This window comes from Sphaerodactylus townsendi, linkage group LG02, assembly GCF_021028975.2.
Source record: "Sphaerodactylus townsendi isolate TG3544 linkage group LG02, MPM_Stown_v2.3, whole genome shotgun sequence".
NCBI lineage: Eukaryota > Metazoa > Chordata > Lepidosauria > Squamata > Sphaerodactylidae > Sphaerodactylus > Sphaerodactylus townsendi.
Window position 1 is genome coordinate 40,181,356 of NC_059426.1, and position 22,588 is coordinate 40,203,943.

At 40.6% G+C, this 22,588-nt stretch overlaps 1 protein-coding gene across 3 annotated transcripts in view; it reads right to left on the reverse strand.

Annotated features, from left to right (window-relative positions):
• GALNT13 (polypeptide N-acetylgalactosaminyltransferase 13) overlaps positions 1-22,588 on the reverse strand; it is a 251,555-nt gene that overhangs the window by 60,344 nt on the left and 168,623 nt on the right. For all 3 annotated transcript variants that reach the window (XM_048485263.1, XM_048485262.1, XM_048485261.1), the window contains exon 8: positions 19,622-19,802. In XM_048485263.1, coding sequence (XP_048341220.1) covers positions 19,622-19,802 — 181 coding nt within the window. The remainder of the gene's footprint in view (positions 1-19,621; positions 19,803-22,588) is intronic.

Genomic DNA, 22,588 nt, shown 5'->3' on the forward strand with positions numbered 1-22,588 from the left:
TAAAAATTGCATATATTTTAATTTTGTTTACAAAGGTGGAAAAGAACCATAGCTTTGAAATTTCTGGAAATTGTACAGCTCTGGCAGAATTTACCTCTGAAACCTACCATTAACTTTTTATAAAGAACACACTGCTTATGATATAAACAGAATAATTTCTGAGTTCAGAATATTCAGCAATTTATCTAAACCTCCCATGCAAAACTGGAGAAATATGTATCAGTAGGAAGCAAACTGACAAAAGACACAATAATTAATTGAATTCTTCTTTTCAGCAACATCCTTCTAATAACATATTCTTTTTCAAAGTTCCTATCCTGTTCTGTTTTGCTCTCCTTGGCCTCTCCAGCATGGGCTCTCAGTCACATAATCCTGTCCCTACAGAAAAACTTCATTCCGTGTGTGTGTGTTTCTTCTATAAAGCTCTTGAAATATTCCCTCAATAAAGCCCTTGAAATATTCCTGAGTTTTAATTATTGACTGCAGTAACACACCCCTACAATGTCTCTTAAACATCTGTGTCTGGCCTAATATGACACAATTGCTGGTATTACCCCCTACCCAAATTGAGGTGGCAAGATAAAGTTCTAGATAAAGTCTAGAACTTTATCTAGAACTGGGTACTACACCAGCAGCCATGCCTGGTCTGAAATCGCAAGAAGGTGCTTGCTTCTTGACTGCAAGCCAGGTGGGTGTGGAGCCAGGTGGCAGAATGCATCAATCCCAGCAGCAGTGTTGGAACCAAGGGTGCTGCCCAGGGTTGCCACTTGCATTCCTTGGAACATGCTCACAGCACCCTAGGAAACCACCTAGGTCTATTTGATGGGCAAGCCGAGCCTGGCTTGCAGGTTCATGTGAAAATTTCAATTACTGAGCTACAATCAAAGCTCAAGGTGAGAAGGATTAAAATGTGAAGGGAAGAAATCTGAAAACACTGCCATTAGTAGTTAGAAATATGTCAATTGCTCAAGAAAGAGAGAAGAGGGAATATTTAGGGAAGTTAGTAGCAAAGAAAAGGATAGAAAATGAGGAATTATTTTCATCTGGCCAAAAGGACCCATGTAGCTGAAACATCACTTGAAAGCAATTGCTTGAAGAAAACCTGTTTAGCTTCCTTCATTCCCAAACACAGTGTTCAAGGTCACTTCAAATTCCTAGCTTCAAGACAAGCTCAGGTTAATGAAGATAAAATTATACATTTAGCAGGGGGAGGGGGAGAATATATCAAGAAGCAAATCAATCACTGTGGGGAAAAACAATCCATTTACTAGCTATGGAGCAGGGTTTCTTTTCCTGCTAGTAAGCAGCACTAGAATTAAAAAAATGAAAAGTAAAAATAAAATGAGACAAATAAGTTATTTACTTATTTAAAATATTTATAGGCATGCTTTCCCCCACTAACTACCAAAGAATTGACATGTGGGAAGTTTGTGAGACTCAAAGGGGGACTCCTATCTCCCCGCATCATAGCTCTAGGTCCCCACCTTACGTCTGCTGCCACACTGGGCAGGCCTGGAGTTTCTCCAAGTGTCTGCCATAGACGCAGCCAAGCCTGGAGCCACTCCTGGTTTCTGCTGTGGTGGTGGCCAGCTCTGGAACTGCTCCAGGAATCCACCATAGCTGCAGTCAGGCCAGGAGCCATTCTAGGCATCTGCGACTGAGGTAGCCAAGCCTGCAGTGGATCCTCATGGTAGCTGCTGCCATTGCAAATGGTAAATGCAGAAAATGCTTGTTTACTGGGGAGTATTCAACCCCCCGCCCTCCATGTTTTTAATTGTCAAATTTTGCTGCAGGCCTGGTGGGTCCCCAAAGCCTGCTGAACCATCTATTTGGGATAAATGAAAGAGGTTGAAAACCCATCTGAGCAGATCCAAGGAGGCTAGTAGACATAGGGACTCTAGACTTAACTCTGCAACCCTCTAATATGCTGAAAGTCCTTTTTGTTTGTTAGTTGCCCTACTATGTGCTTGAGGCAGGGCACAGTGACATCATGGAAGCTTGACTTTTTCCATATATAGCTACTGTGAGGGTGTTGTTGCCATGCCAGTCTACAGTTGGTGGATGCTGGCAGTGTCACTGTGGACTTCAGTGCTGTTTCTGTGTTTTTCAGTTAATTCTCTTTAAAATGTCTTCTCTGCTGAGAGAAAATAAGGGTACCAGGATAGCCACACTGGCATCAGTGACACACTAGTGTCACGAGACTTACATTTTATACAGAAAGTACCAATTAAATGAAGAAACACATTACTCAGAGCTCCCCATAGCTAGCTTAATCTAAAATTCATGCTAAATGCTTAGTACTGTTTAACCACATGCATACCTGCACCAACCGATATGCATTACATGCAGGGGCGTAACGAGGCAAACTGTAGCCCTGGGCAAAACCTGAGTTTGATCCCCCCCCCCCCCCCGGGCAGCCACTCCACCATAACCAATTCTCTTTTCACCAGGACATTGGTGCCTGCAGGGGGTGCATTTTTAGACATATCAGCACCAAAATTTCAGTGCATCATCAGGAGACTGTCCTTATGCTACCCCCCAGGTTTGGTGAGCTTTGGTTCAAGGAGTCCAAAGTTATGGACTCCCATAGGGGGTGCCCCATCCCCCATTGTTTCCAATGGGAGGAAATAGGAGATGGGGGCTACAGTTTTGAGGGTCCATAACTTTGGCCCCCCTGAACCAAACCTCACCAAACTTGGGAGGTAGCATAAATAGAGTCTCCTGATGATATGCTGAAATTTTGGTGCCGCTAGCCTAAACACTGCGCCCCCTGCAGGCCAAAAATGGAAAACCACTAAAAATACCCAAAAACGAACCCTGCATTTTGATGCCCCCCACAAGGTGGTGCCCTGGGCAGCTGCCCACCTTGCCCAATGGACATTACGCCCCTGATTACATGATTCCATGAAGTTGGCAAGTGAAAATAAAGCCTACTAAAATTCTAAGATAAAACATTTAACAATTCAGTACATGGCAAACCACACGTTCTTCCTTTTGAATAAGCTTGTGTCAGCTTATTGCAGAGTCTGCACAAAATCTATCATTGAAAAAGAGGATTGAAAAAATGCACAGTTCCTTCACAGTCCTCAGAATAACACATCTCCAATGAACAAGTTTAACATCAGCATTATTAATGTTCCCATGTCATTTCCTACCCTTGAATGAGGCAAAAATACTTTTGAGTTTCAGAAAACTGCACTGTTTCAACTGTCGCTCCTCTTTATCCCTGCAATCTTCAATAATAATAAAAAAACCCTGCTCCATGTTCAGGCTCCACCTCCAGTGATCCTGACACTGAAATATATTTCCACCCCTCCTTCTGGGGCTCACTGTTCCTTCTGCACTTCAAGATGAACTACTCTTCACCTCTTCCCTCAGCTTCTGAGTGTAAAACTTTTTATTCTCTATAGTTGTCATTTCCTTTTTCTTTTCTTATGCTCTTACCTCTTCCTCCTCTTCTTTCTGCAAACTTTAAACCCAAATTATTTGTAGACTGTACAAACTTTGATACTTTGGAGCATTACCAAGGAAATGTAAGTAATGTAAAAACTGACTATGTTGTCAAGCTCCTGTAGGGGGCGGAGATTTCCACCCCCAGTGAGCTGTTTCTCAGTTGGACAATGGAGAAAAATGGGCCAAAATGGGGGAATGTCAGCAGTGTCCCGACATTCTGAGGTAACTCCCTGTGTACCTGGAAATGACTTGTCCATCACTGAAGGACATCACTGATGCTCTGGCATTTGGTTAAAACTCTAACCATAGAGTTTAGCCCAAACCATAGACATTTGCATAGGTAGTGATGTCAGTGTGTCAGTGACAATGTCAGCGCATCACCAGTGAGAGCCCCTACCACCCAGTACTTCTATCCCTGCCCCCACCAGTTGCTAGGGGGAGGGAACCTAGCAACCATACTGCTAACTCATAACTTTCCACACTAAATTACTTTTCACATTTTAAATTTTTAAAATAAGATCTTCTGAAGTGAAATCACAAAGCAATCTGTCACCAGGTAGATTCTCTCATTTCCTTCCTAAGCAATAAGCAATGTATGGGCCTGCAATTATGGTTAAGAATTCTGAAGCATTTATTATGCTGCAACATTTACTGTGATCCCAGAGCCACAATTTTTTAAACTTTTTTAATACTTATACCCAAGGTATTCAGAGCCATCCGGGACTATCCATAAGACAATAACTCCCCTCCCGCCCAAAAAGAGGGAAAAATGATTGAATGAATTAGTTTTAAGTGTTTGTTTTATGTGTTTTTTTTCTAGAAACCATGCGGGTTGAAGTTCCAGTAATTATGTGTTTTCTAATGCTCCTAGGAATGTGGTCCCGGGGGAGGGAGCAAAACAACTTCTCTACCAGCTAAACTTTCGCTCCCCCTGTCCCTCTGTATCATCAGCACATTCAGAAGCCTGTGTGGGGAAGCCATACTAAAGAACTACCCCCAGGTAATATAACACAGTAAGTCTCAAGCATTCATTTTGGTTTTTTGCATGGAGACCTTGGGATAATGGCTGGCACTGACAGGTATTTCAAAATAACTGCATACAAGCCTGTCAATTTTTTATCGCTGAAATTTAATCCCAGATAGTTTCTGTGGAAATTGGAGTTTATAATAAAGCCAACAAAAATGTGCCTCATGAAATATTCTGAAAGCTGGAAAGTGTCTTTAAAAGTACTTAGATTGCAGTCGCCATAGCAGTATATCAAGTTTCCAGCGAGAGATAAGCTTCCAACTGTTGAAAGCTATATAAATCCCTTGCCAGTCTTCTGGAATAAGTCATTAAGCAGAGCCTCTCCTCCAAGTTTAATGTCAATATAATGCCAGCAAAGCAAGAAGACTTGCTGCTCAACTGGGCTCATACACTGTTATACCAAAGTGCTCAAATGAACTACAGTCGCTACCCTGTGTCCTCAACAAATATAGCAGCCTGGCAAATCTGAATTATAATATGGAATTCAATTTTTCAATAAACTCAGATTTATTTTCTCCAGCCCACTTACAGATGCTAACCAAGATTCAGGCTACTTTCCAAATTATGGCTAAATTGAGAAATATTGAAGCTCATGCTAGTAGGATGATAGCTCTCAGAAGAACCTAGTTAACCTACCAACATCCCCTAAGCAGCTTTCCTACGCAGACTGTCGTCAAACAAATGGTCTCACACGTATTTTATAAAGACAATTCATTCCATGTTCTAAACAGGCAAACATTTTAGTACAAAGGATTCCTGCTTCTCTTCCCCTGCCACCAGTTCTTTAAAAGTTCTGGATGAAGAATCCTCAGCCTTTCCTACCCGTTTGAACAAATTGCTCAAGCTTCCTCAGTGTTAGTAGCTGTGTATATCAGTCAAAGCCCAGGCTCTTTCTGGCTTACATATTCCTATTTATCTGAAATGAAGCTTAGCATTTTCCCTCACACATATACTGTGAACAGAAAGAAATGTCTGTCTTAAATATGCCTAGAATTTGCAGTTGTGTACAGGTAAATAAAACACCTTTGAATATAACTTTTTTCTACAGAAGGATCATTTTACAATCAAGATCTCTTCCTCTTGGAATAGAAAAATACAGTACTTGATAGTATATGAGGACATCTGCTTCAATTTTTACCTTGCAAGTTTAACTATTGCATATATGATAGGCAAATAGGTAGATAAGTAGATGGATGGACTTGCAAGGTTAAAATATCTGCAAGTTGTGCTGGCAAGGTTAAATCATATACACATGTGTGAAGCACTCGCAAGGACTTCTGGAGGATGTCTCATTTCCCCTCCTCCACTGTTTCCTCTCTTTGGCTCATTCCGCACATGCAGGATAATGCACTTTCAAACTGCTTTCAGTGCTCTTTGAAGCTATGCAGAATAGCAAAATCCACTTGCAAGAAGTTGTGAAAGTGGTTTGTAAATGCATTATTTTGCGTGTGTGGAAGGGGCCTTTGTTCCCTAAAAACCCTCAAAGGTGTGGTTCTGTTCCTGCTTTGTTCTCTCTTTCCCACCCCCCTACCAACCTACCTTTACCTCCCTCCTTCCCATCTTCAGTTTTCTTTCCATCCCTACTCCTAGCAGTTTCACCCTGGGAAAAGTGTGGTCAACTTGAGAAGTGCCAGATGCCAACTGCCAGACCATAAACAGTTGAGTTGTAGGAACCTCACTCCCATCCCCACACTACTTTCTCTTTTCCTCATACTGGCAACCTCCATATCTTCACCTTTTGCTGCTTCCTTTTTTTTTCTTCCCACCCACTGACTAACCTACCTTTTATCTGCCTCCCCCCACATATTCAGCTGTTTTAAGTCATTTATACCCCACCTTTCTCAACAGAAACCCCAAAGAAGTTGCATCATTCTCCTCACATTCATTTTTTCCTGAGAACAATCCTGTGAGGTAGGTAAGGCCGAGAGTGTGCAATTCACCCAAGGTTACCCAGTGAGCCTCCACAGCAGATTAGTGATTCAAACCTGGGCCTCAAAAATTCAAGTCTGAATATCTAACTACCAAACCACACTAGCTATTGTGGGGTGGCTGCTGTAGAGCAGTAGCAAATGCACCTGATAGTGGCCCTAATGAATCCTGCCTCAAAGGCCAGAACAGACCTGAAAAGGGATCTGCTCCCTCCTGTAGCCTTTTGCTGACAGAAACCAAGGCTGGAAGGCTTGAAATACTGTTGTGGTTGCCTAGGAATGGCTACAATGGCCACTAAATTTCAGGTTCTGCTTCTATTATTGTGCATGTGTAAGGGGGTTAATTCCCCAATGTGCTCTTTAAAGATTTCAGATATTCCTTCAAATCTGGAACTTATTCAGGTTTAGGGAGAGATCAGTCTTGTCTGTTTGCTCCAGTCTCCATATTCAATAGTGCAATTCATAGAATTGGAAGAGACCACAAGGGCCATCAAGTCCAACCCCCTGCAATGCAGGAACATACAGTCAAAGCACTCCCGACATATACTGATCCAGCCTTTGTTTAAAACCCTCCAAAGGAGAATGAAGGTTGTGGAACCAGTGTGACTTTATCATACGCATAAATGCCACTTCATGCAATCCAAGTGGCATATATCCTGGCAACAGGCCAGCCAGCAGGTCAAGCTTTTTGTCCTGGGGGAAGGAATGGGAGCCTGATTTATATTGTGAGTGGAGGACCCTGGTCAGCATTGAATTGGTAGGGGTGCTTAAATAGGAACCCACAACTGGGTTCTTGGATTTATACAGATTTTCAATGTTGTTAGTAGACCCTCAGGCAACAGAGGGTTAGATCAGTTGTTATTTGATATGTCCAAGAAGGCTTTGGATATTAGAAGGGCTGCTAGGGTCGTCTTGGAAGAGTACAGGCAGTCCACTACAGGGTCAGCCGACCCATCTGATGGAGTAACCAGAGTCAAATTCAATGTGTTGGCCATAAGAATGATCCGACCTGAGAACATAGTAAAGTCAAAATCACCAATATTTGGCAAAACTGATCCGCAAGAGATAGATCTGAAGCCCTGTCAGGGTTCTCATTTGAGCAACCCTTAGGGTCCACGAATATGCGATCAGATGAGATGCAATTGGCGCCAGACAAATGAATTCCTATCATCACGGTGCCTGGAGGAATCTTGTCATCGGGATGAAGAGTGGCATCAATGAGGGGTGGATGACTTTCAGCACTGAGGACTGGACCTCAATGACCTCGATAAGGGCTGGTCGCACAGCATCAAGGACTAGTCAAATGATGATTGCAGTAATGAAGCTATGGACTGATGGATTCCAAGCATCGAGGCAACACTTTGCGTTGAAGGTTCTTAGACATTTGGGTTCTCTGAGATGTCTAGGGATCAACAACAACAGCCTGGAAATGGATTGAGATCTGCTTCTGCTATGGCTACGAAGAGGCCACCCCAAGTAGAATGACTCTCTAGATACCTGAAAGGATAAGTCCTGCAAACTTCCTTTGAGGGAAGCAGCTGTTTATGGTACCTGAACCTCAACTGATCAGGGCTTACATGCCCTCTGTACGCCTTTATCCCTTAGAGGGGTGCAGGACTCCACAGATTGAAGTTGAGATCAATTCTGGGAAAAGGCAATGACTACTCAGCCAACTCCCCTTCTCAGAGACTCAGAATCTTGTCAACTACCCAATGAAGTTGAACTATAACTTCTATATATTAGTGGAATTGTTTTAAAATGTTTGTGTGCAACTTCTAAACTGACTTTGGCTGAGGAGGAAGGGACATAAATTAAATAAATAAATAAATAAATAATAATAAATATTATGTGGAGCAGGCTCAGCATCAGAAGGCGGAAATGGCTGAAGACTCTCAACATCTCAGTGCTGTAAAGTCTTGGTGTTGACCTTGATAATGGCAGTCTGTGAATTTTGACATTCTTAGGTATCCATACTTGCTCAAAGGAAGGGAAACCAGAGACTAACGCTGATGACATCGATGACCCGAACTATGATACTTCAGCAAAGATGGCAGTTTCCTTAGGGGAGATCTGGAAGCCAACCTCCGGACACAGGGGGAGGAATTATGGTGGGGGAGCATTCCCTCTTGGCATGTTTAGGTTGCTTCTTGGCCTTCAATGGAGAAAGTAGGGACAGAGCCCTGCCAGCTTGCCCTGAAGTAGATGGCTAAGTGGCCAGAGACAAAGCAACTGAGGGGGTCCTAAATGACTTGCCTCCAGATCAAGTGGACATATTCATTGCCAAAGAGCATTCACACAAAATAGCTTAAAACCTCGATGCCTGGGCGAGGCGTCTTTGGGTGAGCGAGGCACATGCCCCTCATTGAGGCAAAGAAGACAGATAGTCTGTATGACTCTCATTCTTCACCATCTTTGCTTCATACTTGGAGCACTTTTTGCAAAAAGGTGGGCCCTTTTTTTCCATGTCAAAGCTGAAGATTAAACCATTAGGCCAACAGAGAAACGGAAACACCAAAACTCCAATTTACCATTTTGGCTGGAAATCTTCCTGCCCCCGGCTCCAAGGGAGAAGGGGAAGGAGCACTCTGTTGCCTGAAGAAAAACATGCTATTCTTTTCTGCGGAAGGCCTGTGCATGCACATGTGGCTAACATGTGGCTAAAATATCTCAAATTTACTTTAAATTTTAGCCTTAAAGAGAACTTTTATAAATTGATGCATCAATGGTACTTATCACTGGTGAAAGTGCAAAAATGTATCAAAATGTTTCAAACCAGTGTTAGAAATGGGAACATCACAAAAGTTCATTTTATTGTCTATGGCAGACTTGTAAGGATGCTAAAAAAAATTGGATACAAATTCATGTGATAAATCAGACAAATACGAATGAAACCAGAGGCATATCTTTTGGGTTTTGTGGACAGTTTGGAAAAAAAATGGAACTCTGTTTTTATAAATAGTGTCAGCCGTAAGAATATTATATGCACAAAAATGGAAAACTTCATCCATACAACAGAAGTGAAATTGTTGGAACTGGAGGAGTTGGCGAAACTTATCTCAATTAGAGAAAATAACTTACCTAAATGCGCAGATAATTAGAAACCCTTGATGAACTTCTTGTGTTAAGCAGAAAAAAATGAATCAATAACTTGTGGCTTTGGGAGTAGAAGATAAAGGAAAAGGATCTGAGAAAAATGTGAATTGTTCTAGTGATATTAATTGAAAGTTAATTTCTATTTTGATTCTAAGTAGGGAGCAAGCAGTAAACATTTAAGTATGACTATGTTCAGTGCAGAAGAAATTGGGAGCCTTTGTGTGTATTTTTATTCTTTTTTCTTTTTCCCCTTTTTTCTTTCTTTTTCCTTTTTGAATTGTGACTTTATTTTTGTCTTCAAGATATTTCTTTTTCATGTCATTTAATAAGTCTTAATAAGCATTATTCTAAGAAAAGAAAGCACTTTTTGGGAACTTGCATGCGTGTGTGTGTGTGTGTACAGACACGTACAGATAGACAGACCCACTAGCAGCTGCTAGACAGACAGATAGATATATGGGAACAAGCATTGCCTAAGGATAATTATAAACCTTCTCGAAGGAAAATAGTGCACTATATACAAGTTATGAAGAAAAACTGACTATGTACACTCACTAATCGTAACTAGAATAAAAGTAGAGTCAGAGGCTACAGTTATCCTTATAATATTTTTGCCCTTGAGTTATTCTTTTAGTTCCCTTCTATTTACCATTCATTATAATAGTAGCACTAGCTTTAGAAAAGATTTAAAAGAATGAGAAATAGAGCAGTAAATCAAATGAAACTAAAACTCCCAGCTACACTTCTGATTGTTAAAGTGTCCAAGGAAAGCCAGGAAGTTCACAGTGGAATACAAAACCATATACAAAACTATTTAAATATATTAATTTTTCAAAACATTTCCATAAAAAGTGACAAACATAAAGTTCAGGTGCCTTTTTTTTCCAGTCTCTAACCTTGGTCAAGAGCCCCTTTTACACATGTAGATTCGCCCTTCTTTTTTGTTGCTTGGACAGACCATTTGTAAGGATGCCCAAAGTGGCAAAAATATGATCTGGAGGAAATCTAGGTTAGTGCTATTTGTTTTTGTCTGAGATTGACATAAACAAATAGGGACAGTTTCTATAAAGAGTCTCTTTAAGCTGCTTCATTATAGTGGTTGTTTCTTTGCATGAGGAGCGGTCTCTCTATGTACAGCAGTTTGCCACAGATGTAGCTCTTATTAACTATTTTGTGAGGGATTTGAAGAATTGCTTATCCACATTGTCAGTCCTGAGGGTTAGGCAAAAAAGCCTGTAGAAGAGGAAGCAGAACCTTAATAAAAAGCAATGTAACATCTGTAACATAGAAACACATGTCCCTATGAAATAACTCTGAAGATACCAGCCATAGGTGAAGGTGAAAAGTTAGGAGCAAAAACTACCAGACCTTGGCCACACAGCCTGGAAAAACCCCAACAGATTATTTAAAATTGCCTGTAAGGCAAGTTATTTGTATGTGACAGAATGAATTTATTCTTGACTGTGCTTTAGACACATGTTCAGCAGGGATTAAACAACATTTGTGGTTTCCACTAATATGGAAAGTCAAATGATGTCCTAAAGACCGACCATGATGTCACTTCCTGACATATAACCAGAAGTGACATTTCAGCATTGCCATTTGTTCCTTCATTTTGCTCCTGCTGCCCAACTGAGCAGTAATGAGCAGAGGTGGGATTTAGGGGGTTCTGAAGGTTCTGTAGAACCTGTTGTTAAAGTTTTCTTTTTCACTTTTTTAACACAATTTTTTTATTAAGTATTAATACTTTTAATACTTAAAATAAAAATTGATATTAAAATATTTTAAAATACTTTTTAACAGTCATTATTTGAATCCCACCACCATCGGAACCTGTTGTTAAAATATTTGAATCCCACCACTGAATGAGAGGCTGCCCTACCATATCCCGAGATAAAAATGGGATCTTTAGATATGTGGATTTTGAGAAGGGATACAGAGGCCCATTTTCTCTCTCCTTGTTTCAGAAAACTAAAATACCAAACAAGTTCAGCATAAAAATGAAACAACTTCTTGTATATGCATGCCAGTGTACATGACCAACATACTTTTCCAAGATACCATTACCTTTATCAGCTTGGCCAGAATGTACACAGAAAGGTCCAGTAATAACTGAGAACTGGAAAGAAGGATTCCATTTATATTATGAAAACTTCTTGAGGCAGACTCTTATCTAGTTTAAAAATCCCATACCATCCTATAGATGAAACTGTAGGGAAGTTTTTATTAATGAAATAATGTGAATAACTAAATAAAAACTGGAGGAGAAACTAATTAAGGGTACAACAGGAAAATAGGGTGGAAGGGTCCCAGTTTGACTCAGGAAATTGATATTCTTCATTCCTTATGCTGAATTTTCTCTCTAGAGTACCACTATCAAAGCAAAAAGATGAAAGGATTTGGAAACCACAAGCCTTTCCAGCACTGAAGACCTAAATCAACTCCACATGGGTTGTTTGACCTGAGTTCAGTGCTCCTGGGAAGTGGGTTTCTCTTTCCTGTTTCTCCACAGTATGGTGGAACATCTGTGGTTTCTCCAGCTTTTCTCAAGACTGTTTTGCTGTGAAGTTTGGGAAAAGATTTCAGCAAAGCCTGGATTATGCCCAGTCCTGCCCACACAACAGCATTTTCCTTGCCCCACAGACTTCTTTCTTTCTTTCTTTCTTTCTTTCTTTCTTTCTTTCTTTCTTTCTTTCTTTCTTTCTTTCTTTCTTTCTTTCTTTCTTTCTTTCTTTCTTTCTTTCTTTCTTTCTTTCTTTCTTTCTTTCTTTCTTTCTTTCTTTCTTTCTTTCTTTCTTTCTTTCTTTCTCTCTCTCTCTCTCTTTCTTCTTTTTTCATCTATCTATCTATCTATCTATCTATCTATCTATCTATCTATCTATCTATCTATCTATCTATCTATCTATCTATCTATCTATCTATCTATCTATCTATGAAAGCTGAGAATTCAGAAACAAGAATAAGAATGCGAAAGAACATGAAAAAGAGCACGGAAAATGCAGTGCAGTTTAAAATGGCCAGAGTGCTTCAAACATGACTCATAAATGAATTTAAGTACACTTTAGGAAACCCCTGTCCTAATGTCACTTTACCTGGAATCAGGCCAACAGTTAGAACCAAGGTTATTGCAGAAAATCTAAAAAAGTTATGTTGGTTCAGGTGTGTATTCGTGTGTGTGTGATGGGGGGGGGGATGACCACCGCAGGGAACTGAGGCAGGTAAACTAAAACAAAACCTGCCATATGGAAGCCCTGTTACTACTACATTGTATCAGAAGATGCAGCAACTATGGGAAAACTACACAAGCTGTGTGAAAAACACCTTGATAAAAGTGTAGCTACAAAGCAACTTAGGATGCAGCTGTAATTTACACACAATTACACTACCTCACTTCAAATAAGACATTTTGATCTTTAAAAAAAATAACTGCACTATTGCTTTCATAAAAACCACAGCAAGAAAACGCTGCTTTAGTGCTACTTTTGGTAGGATACATTAGACGCAGTGTCTTTCTTACGTGCATGAAATCTTTAAAACTATACTTCTTTCACATCAAAGTGTCCTTTGGATTTTCAAGCTCTCATTCTCCCAATACAGAGAGCATTCTTATCTACAAATTAAGACTTCTGACAAACAGTATCATTGCTTAGCAGAGTCTTCCATGCCATATATAATGCTGATGATTATTCTTAGATGAATGAGAATTTTTTCTAGATTTTTCTCTATGTCAAGCTCAAGAGATACATTTAACAAGACAATGGCAGTACTATAACACTTTTGTCTTTTTGAGCCAATAGTTTCTTACAGAGAGAGGAGTACATACCCCATAGGATAACATGACCTCACAGTTAACATTCATCACTTTTTCTTCTTTGTACAAATTGCTATTTTACTTGACAGCCTCTACAGAAATACACACACACACACACACACACACACACACACACACACACACACACACACACACACACACACACACACACAAAGCTGACGGTTCAACAGGGTATGGTAAATAATTTTCTAATATTAAGTATGATTTATACAAACAAGAAAAAAATTCTGAGGGAAAGTCTCCATTATAATCCTGCAAATCATTTTTATTAATATTGTTACTAAATTAAAAGTTATGCCTTTTGTGCTTTTCCAGCTAGTCATTTAAGAAGGACATTTGCTAAACAATCAATTATTTATTTAGATGTTTATCCTGCTGATTTCAAGAACCTGGTGATGAATAACCACATTTAAAACAAAATAAACTCTATGCAATAAAATATCTGAAAGAAAACAAGTATAGTTTACGTCATGCTGGCTTACTGCATGTATTCCAAGAGTATATGACAAAAATAAATCAACAATGACTCACTTTTCTCCTCAAATTATTATACATACCTACTACAGCTGCCACTGAATTTGACCTAAAGCAAAATGCAAGTGGAATGTGGGAAATTTTGCACAGCAAACAGAAGGACAGAGTACACTGCAGTCAAACAACTGCCCATTCTCTCAAAGTGAATGAAACATTCCCAAGACCAGCTTTCCCAGGTTATGCTGTGCATTAGGATAAACCAAACAAACAATAAAGCCAAAAGAAAAAAGGCTTAGCTTTTTCAGGCTTTTTTAGCTGGGGAAAACTCAGTTATCTGGATGAAGCTGAAAAGCCAAAAAGCCATGTCCCACCACTGAAATCAATGGTGAGAACTTTGTTCTATGGATTCTTGGGTGTGGCATAGGGCCACTAAAATCTATGGGGATATTTGGGGGGCTGTTTTGCAAGGTAGACTAAATTTTGTAGCACAGCTGCAGGTGATTCCCCTCAGAAGAACCCCCAAGTTTGGTGAAATTTAGGTTGGAAGTCCAGTTGTTATTGTTTCCAATGTACTTGCTGCTAGTCTGTTTCCAGACACACTTCAAAAAGTTGGTTTTTACTTGTAATGCTTGTACTGTAATTACTTGTAATGGATCTGGGATACCTGAAGAACCACTTTCTTCAGTACCGTTCAAGTGACAGGGTAGGTGGCAGCCAGAGACAGGGCCTTTTAACAGTCATACTTCATCTTTAGACTCTTCAGTGACTACCTTTCAGTCCTTTAAATGCAAAGGCAAACCATTTTAACTGAGTAGTTCCACCTTTTAAACTTGTTTTTATGGTCTCTTTCTAGCTTGTTTTGCATGCAAGGGAGGGGAGGGAGGAGAGAAAAGGGAAGGGAAGAGCGGGGAGGGAGGGATGGCATGCAAGGGAGGGGAGGGATGGGGAGGGGGCCCGGCATCTGGACATGGCCCACCCACCCAGCAGAGGGAGAGGGAGGGGAGTGAGGGGTGGCATGCAAGGGAAGGGTGTGGGGAGGGGAGTGAGTGAGTGAGGGTTGGCATGCAAGGGAGGGGAGGGAGGGGCCCTGGCATCTGGATATGGCCCACCCACCCTAGCAGAGGGTGGGGGATGGGAGAGGGGTGGCATGCAAGGGAGGGGAGGGGGCCCAGCATTTGGACATGGCCCACCCACCCTAGTGGAAGGAAGGAGAGGGGAGGGGAGGGTGGCTTGCAAGGGAGGGGAGAGGTTTGTTTTATCAAGATCCTTTTTAGGATGTATGATGCCATTTTTATCCTGGTTTATTTTGTTGGTTGCTTATGATTGATATTTTTTATGCATTACAATTTTAATGTTTGTTTTTGCAAGCAGCATCAAGTTAGTCTCTGTGGAGGAAACATATAATAACATTTAAAAATAAAATAATCTTAAATTTGTAGATTCCCTTTTGTTTCACAGAACAGCCAACATAGCTAACTACATGTTTTATATGAAGTCAGACAATCTAGCACAGAGATCCACTGGCCCAACAAATTCAGTGTCATTCAATGGCAGCAGCACTCCAGGTCTCAGGAAGCGATCCGGTGGATCTTGTGGAGATTCCAAGATTAAACTTGGGACCTTCTGCGTGAAAAACCTGCTCCCCCCACCTTATACACTATTCTTAATATAACAGGATTTCTCTGCCATGGAGTCCAAAAACGGCTTGATTGTACTGTAGGTACTGATGTACTATTATATTAATATGTCAAGAGTATACTTAAGGAAAAAATATACTGACATTTTTGCAAACCCAAAAGCACCCTTAAAGCCCTTAGTCTAAGATGTGAGGAGAAATTAGAAGGGGACTGAATATAACAGTGAGTGGCATTTCCCTTAATTTACTCCTTGAAAATACTTACAAAGGAACCTAGTTTTATAATTAATCATTCTCTTTAAATAATCCTGAAAGCTAAATTTTTTTTAAAAAAAAATTTCAATATCAGCTTAGTTAGCCTAAAGCTTGTGCTTTGTTGCAGAAGTAATTATTGAATCTAACCTCTGCCTCAGAAACCAGCCGCTCTTCTAAACTAAGTGTAATTAAAAAACTTAATCAAAATAGAAAAACACACAAAAGCAATCTCAATTAAACACTTTATTATACCACATGCAAAGCTACATGCCTATCCTACTTTCCTAGCACAAAAACTGGAACTTAGAGAGAAAACCTCAAGAACAATAGAAACAAAAGTCCAAGATTCTGGTTGTGTTTATCATGATGACAACATATAGAGAAGACAGGAGAAAAAAAATATTTGGGCCTTTAAGTTTAAAATATTTATTTACTTATTTGTCTTCTAGGCTGCCCTTCCCCAAACAGGCTATGGGGGCTTACATCAGAGAAACAGCAACTAGTTTAGAAAAGAGAAAACAAATACGGATAGCCACAACACTGAGCCTGAAACCAGCCAAAAATGGGGTGCAAATTTAATATGTGTACTGCACGCTCTTATGCTAATAGGTCAACACAGAAACAAATATCACATGACAGAGCAACATACAAGATAATAAACAAACACTGAATCCACAAAAGGCAGGAGAAAACCTGCTGCACACAAGAGGTAATCAAGACCTATTTTGTCACGAAATGATCAGGTGAGTCTTGATGTATTCAGATATAGACAGGATATTGTACCCGTTTCACAGCACAAACCAGCTTCCTCACTGATGAAATCCTCCAATTATAACTACAAAGATCAGCTCCTCTGGAAAAAAAATGGCTACGTTGGTGGGTAGACTCTATAGCATTATACCCTGATGAGATTCCTTCCTTTCTGAAATCCAACACTGAGACAACCAGGATTTGTGCCCTTCCACTCATCTAGATTCTCAGACAACAGCAGTTTAGATTGGTGTTAATCTCTCAATACAGAGGCCCTTTCCGCACGGGCGTAATACAGCAACCCAGGGACGGCAAAAACGCTGCCCCAGGGCTGCTGTTCGCACAGGCGGCGCTGCTGCATTGCAGCAGCACCATCCTGGCCGCCGAGGAGCGGCGTGAAGCAAGGTTTTTCCAAAGCACCATCTGATTTAGCGAGGTTTTTCCAAAGCACCGTCTTCCCGTCAGCGCGGTGCGAACTGCACCGGCGGGAAGACACTGCTTTCCCTGCCCCTCCACTTACCGTCCCATCCAGCGTCGCTCTGGAGGGCTGCAGAGCCCCGCTCACGCTGCCCTCCAACCCCTGGAGGTCAGAGGGCAGCGTGGGCGGGTCCCTGCAGCCTTCCAGAGCGACGCTGGACAGGACGGTGAGTGGAGGGGGGCGGCTGGAAGCGTCTCCATACGGAGCCGCCTCTCTGGCTGAGGGGAAAGCCGGGGCTGTTCGCACTCTAGCATGTGAATGGTCCCCAAGCCTCCACCGGCATGATTCATACCAGTGGAGGTGCGTTTCCGCCCATGTGCGGAAAGGGCCTGAAGCACAATGAAGCTTTTTAGTGACTTGATTACACAGAAAGAGCAGAGGAAGATATATAAATTACTAACACATCCCTTGTAATGCTGTATGGAAAAGGTGTTGAAGGAAAAATATATAATAGATGGTAATAAACTTACAATATTCCAGAAATATGCTTAGAATTCTATGTTCAGATTTAAAATGATACTCACAATTCCAACTTTTTAAAGTTTTTATTGCCATTCATATTACGATATTGTTCAATGTTATTTTTGTGATTATCAAGACTCCTGCAAGTCTTTGCAGGTTCCATGCTTGAAGGGCCTATTTCCATAGGTAAGTCATTCTTACAATATTGAGGTATATGAATTTGCCTGCACTTGACAATTGAAGCTTCATACAATGAAAACTATCTAAACATTTGAGGGGATGTCATGGAAGATTCCTCTGGCTTTGTTATATTCAGCTGTACAAATTGTTGTGGATGACTGTGGGTGAAAGTTGTAAGGCCAGACATCTCACCTGCTCTTTTTAAAAAGGTCTTAGCTCATGAAGCTTATGATAGCTTACAAATGACTAGTTTCTACCAATCAAGATATTTCTTCAAATGCAGGGAGGAAAGTAGTCATTACCAGACAGACAGCATTTTAGATAAATACAGTTATTTCTGATCAAAGCTTCAATTTGAAGTGTTCAATTCATGTCTTTGATCTAAGAAAAATGCCCTTTCCATCTGAAATCCTGGGAATTCACTAGTGATTTCAACCTTGGCTCACTTTTCTTCAAATTATCTGCTGTGTTGGGTAGCTTGAAGCTGGAAAACCATTTTACCAAGAACCTGAAATCACCTTAAAGAGTCTTTAAATGGAATGCTAGGTGTTTAATATTTTACTAGATTCACAGTAACATAAAATGAATTGAAGAACAGCTGAATAGAAAAACAAGCATGATATTAAATGGAATTTAAATTACAACCTAGAGAAAATTACTCACAGGGTTTTGTGAACATATTTAGCAGTGCAAAAAATGCATCCCTCTGCCAGAGATTTCCCCCTCAGCACTCCACGTGAAAAAAAACCTTTTACCTTTTCATCAAAGATGTTTTCACATAGTCTAACCTGATTGATTATATAGTACTTTGATGTCATCATTGGTTAAAGTCACTTCTGTGACTAACTCAGAAAGGAGAATGCAGCAGTAATCAAGAAAGAAATAACACTATAGCAGCAGCCAGAAAAAATAAATGAACAGGATTTTTAACAACATGGATTATATAAGAATATAAGAAAATCCCTGCTAGATCAGACCCGTGGTCCATCTAGTCCAGCATCCTGACACCCACAATGGCCAACCAGTTCCTCTAAAGAGATAACAACATGGTACAGACAACAAAGTCTTCCCCCAATGTTGCTTCTTGGCACTGGTATTCAGAAGTTTATTGCCTCTGAATGTGGTGGATAGCAGCTATTGATAGGGCCTTTCCCCACTTTCTTCCATCCCCCCTATACTGCGCGCCCAGGCGTCCCCACGACCTAGCACTCTGCGCGGGGTCATCAAAAGGCACCCTTAAGAGCGCCTGGGATGCCGCGTGCTGAGGGGGCACGACAGCGGCAGCTACAGGGCAGCTGCACTGACGCCACCCCTGTCGTGGGGAGTGCCAGGGGACCCCGCACTACTCTGCTCAAGTAGCGCGGGGCTTAAGGTAAGTGGGGAAAGGCCCATAGATCTATTCTACATCTGTGTCTGCACCCATCACTGCATCCTCGGGTAGCAAATCCCAAATTTTAATCACTCGTCATGTATGTTATTCAGATTTCAGCAGCATCTTCTCTGATGCAAAGCACCACAAAAAGGTTCCACGTACATGTAAGAAGGCACCACGAATAACGGAGTAGGCGAGACCCAGTACTTTTCAGTCAAAATGTCTCTCTTACTGAAATCAGCAGCTTCTGCTTCAAAGCTCTAGAACAATCTGACACAATACCAACAAGACTCTCCACGGTAGTATTGATGATGTATGGCAAAGGACATCATGAACTCTTCCCTGCATTGCTCTTAAGTTAAGGATGTTGAAAATGTAGGTGATACATACTGTAGGTTAAGAATGAGAAGCAGCTGCAGTGAACAAAACAAAAACTCCCAAGCTACTAAAATTTCAGATTGCATTCTTGGCCCCCAAACCTGAAAAGCTTCAATTAGAAGGTTTATATTTTGAGACAAAATATGTCATTTCCAGAAATGTATGCTAAAGAACAAACATTTTGCTATAGTTAATACGATTGATACTCAACACAGTACCCCTCCTTTCAATAGACAGATGGATAAAGGGCAGCCTGCTATTACTACACACTTTTCACAAAACCATCATGCAAGAATTTCTTACCAGGAGATATTATATAGAAGAAATCTTTAAATTCATCCATCCACACCTCAGCCAGTCGTCTGTTGTTCTTGTTAATTACATGACCAGTACCACCTGGAAACGTATATGGCGTAGCTTTCCGAAAGACATGGCCTACGTGTGAGCATGTTACAATCTCCAAAGAGCCTCCGCATTGCCAGATCTGAAATATTAAATGCAAATCAAAATTAAGCAGCTTATTTGCAATCAGACAAACATTAAATGCTGGTATACTGTCAATGTATTATTCAAGAAATGCTATGAGAACTGTAAAAGTGGACTTTAGTAATGCATGATCCAAGGAGTATGGTTCAGTGTGTTACTTTTGAAAACACACTAGACTCCTTAACCTCTTCATAAATGCATATATTTAGAACTCACAATGCTCATTTGGGTGATATTGCTAGCCAGCTTTTGTGATATTGCTAGCCATCTTACTGCTAATGTATTTAGGTATGCTATATAAAAAAGCATAAATCCATTTCTGAACAGACATGGGGGCTGCCTTAACTTGCAGGATCACCAACAGTGACCCATGGAACTAGTATCTGTAGAGATATACAGCTTTAAGTATTTTGCATTTGAGAACAATGAGTTAAAATTCTGCCTCACTACAATGTTGCCTCACCTTTGGAATACCGGTACCCTCCCCCTTGTACATTTCTCTTTACCAGACTTATAACACTGTTTTATAGCCTCCTCCTAGCCCAGGACTGTTTATCCATAGCATTTTAGAGTTCTTCATTTTGCATGATTTTATGCCCTGGCTTGCTTTTATTGGCTCATTTTAACTGGAATGATTTACTGGAATGTTTTATTGCTGTGATTTGTTATTGCTTTAATTGTCTTTTTGCATCATTTTGTTTTATTGTTTTGAGCCACCTTAAGCAGATCTGGAGAGCTGGCATACAGATTTTTTGAACTCCATCAATCAAATAACATTATCCCATCAATTTTTCCCCCAGAAATTGGCAGATCTCTATGTCAAATAGGACAAGCGCAGATCAGAAAACATGTCTGTAAACACAGCACTTCTAACCAATTCTATGAGGAAAAAGGCAAACCTAAGAATAAGCAAGTGGGTTTTACCAATCCTACCCCCCCAAAACATGAAAAACAAGCAGAACACACTTTTCTGGGTTATGCCTTACAGTGGTGGCGAACCTTTGGCACTCCAGATGTTATGGACTACAATTCCCATCAGCCCTTCCAGAATGGCCAATTGGCCATGCTGGCAGGAGCTGATGGGAATTGTAGTCCATAACATCTGGAGTGCCAAAGATTCGCCACCACGGGAACTATCCCCTCCTTACATCTTCCCATACTACCAAATAAAGGGTAGTGGGATGGATCCCACAGAAAACTTCCTTGGCAAGAAGAAATACCTGTTAGTGAAGGGCATCTTTCTTACCTTCTCTTCCCACTGTGGCTCTGAATATCCCACAAAATGCTCACCCTGTCGAACACAAGGAACAGCATGAGGGGGAGCCTGTGGGTACAGTGGGAGAGAACTTGCAAAATGCACCCCCCTCTCCTGCCTACAAAAGTCTTCTCCTGGGTCTGCTAAGAGATTAATTGCCCCTTCCCAAATCCTCAGCAGGTGAGCTGGCCCACATGAGAATTAAAAGCACTCATCTATGGACCTACGGAACCTTTGTGTTCCGTTCAACAATGGCACAAGCATCATAGGTTCTGCCTGGTGGAAATGGGGAAGGATCTTCTCTGTTTAATCTGTCACTAATACGTCTCTCACTAATATCTAAGACACTGCCCCAACTTTCTTTGCTTTACAAACCTCCTGAATTCATCTTCCTCCTAAACCAAAGCATTCCAAATGTGTGGGAAAGCAATAGGAGGGAGGAAATTTGAACAGACAAATGGCAGGAAGAGTGAAGCAGTTCCAATGTCTGTCTTTCTTCAACTCCTGCTTGTAGCATCTACGATGTATTTCACTAAGATAAATATGACTTCATACATCTGCTATACTTTGTTCCACATAAAGATGCTAGTTCAGTCAGTTGAGAAAATTGTATACTTCCACAACAGAATATCATCCTGAACAATTATAAGAATTATCATTCATTTTTGCACACTGCCTTTGTGTAAACCATTATTTTGTGCATTATTGAACACAGTGGTTTGATACAAGAGCATTTATGCCAAAATGTATTTTAACTTTCACTAGGATTCTGAAACAAAGAAGTTCCAGCATGCTTTGTTCTGTGGCAGAGGAATATACAATCCACTAACATCGTTAATTGAAACAGAGTACATGAAATTTCACATTTGGGCTCAGAGACTTAATTATGAAGAAGAAGAAGAAGAAGAAGAAGAAGAAGAAGAAGAAGAAGAAGAAGAAGAAGAAGAAGAAGAAGAAGAAGAAGAGGACGAGGAGGAAGACGAGGAGGAAGACGAGGAGGAAGACGAGGAGGAAGACGAGGAGGAAGACGAGGATGAGGACAAGGAGGAAGAAGAAGGACCAAATATCATCCCTATGTAATATCAACCAATGGGAGTGATGCTTCAGAAATTTTGCAAAGCATTAACAGTATACCCCATTTCTCCTTTTCATCTAATCTAAGTGAGTTAGTGAATGATCTGAATAGACACCCTGACAGGTGAAGGTATCTAACTTAAATTGAACCGACACAAGGCAGAGTCATCACTGATAGGCATTTTGTTAGATTGTGGAAGTGGAATTGAACAGCATTGACTGATGTTGTACTCCCCTCCAATGATTTGGTTCATAATTACATAGTTATTAATTAATTATTGCAACCTGTATTACTTATGGATACATATGTGACAGCAATACCCTTTTACCAACTTTTATTGATTTCATGCCAGCTACCACCCTTCTATGAAAATAATGATTTTGCCACATTGAATCATACACCATCCAGGTTAGTGTAGCATAATATACATTGGGCTGCTTTTGAAGATTCTTCT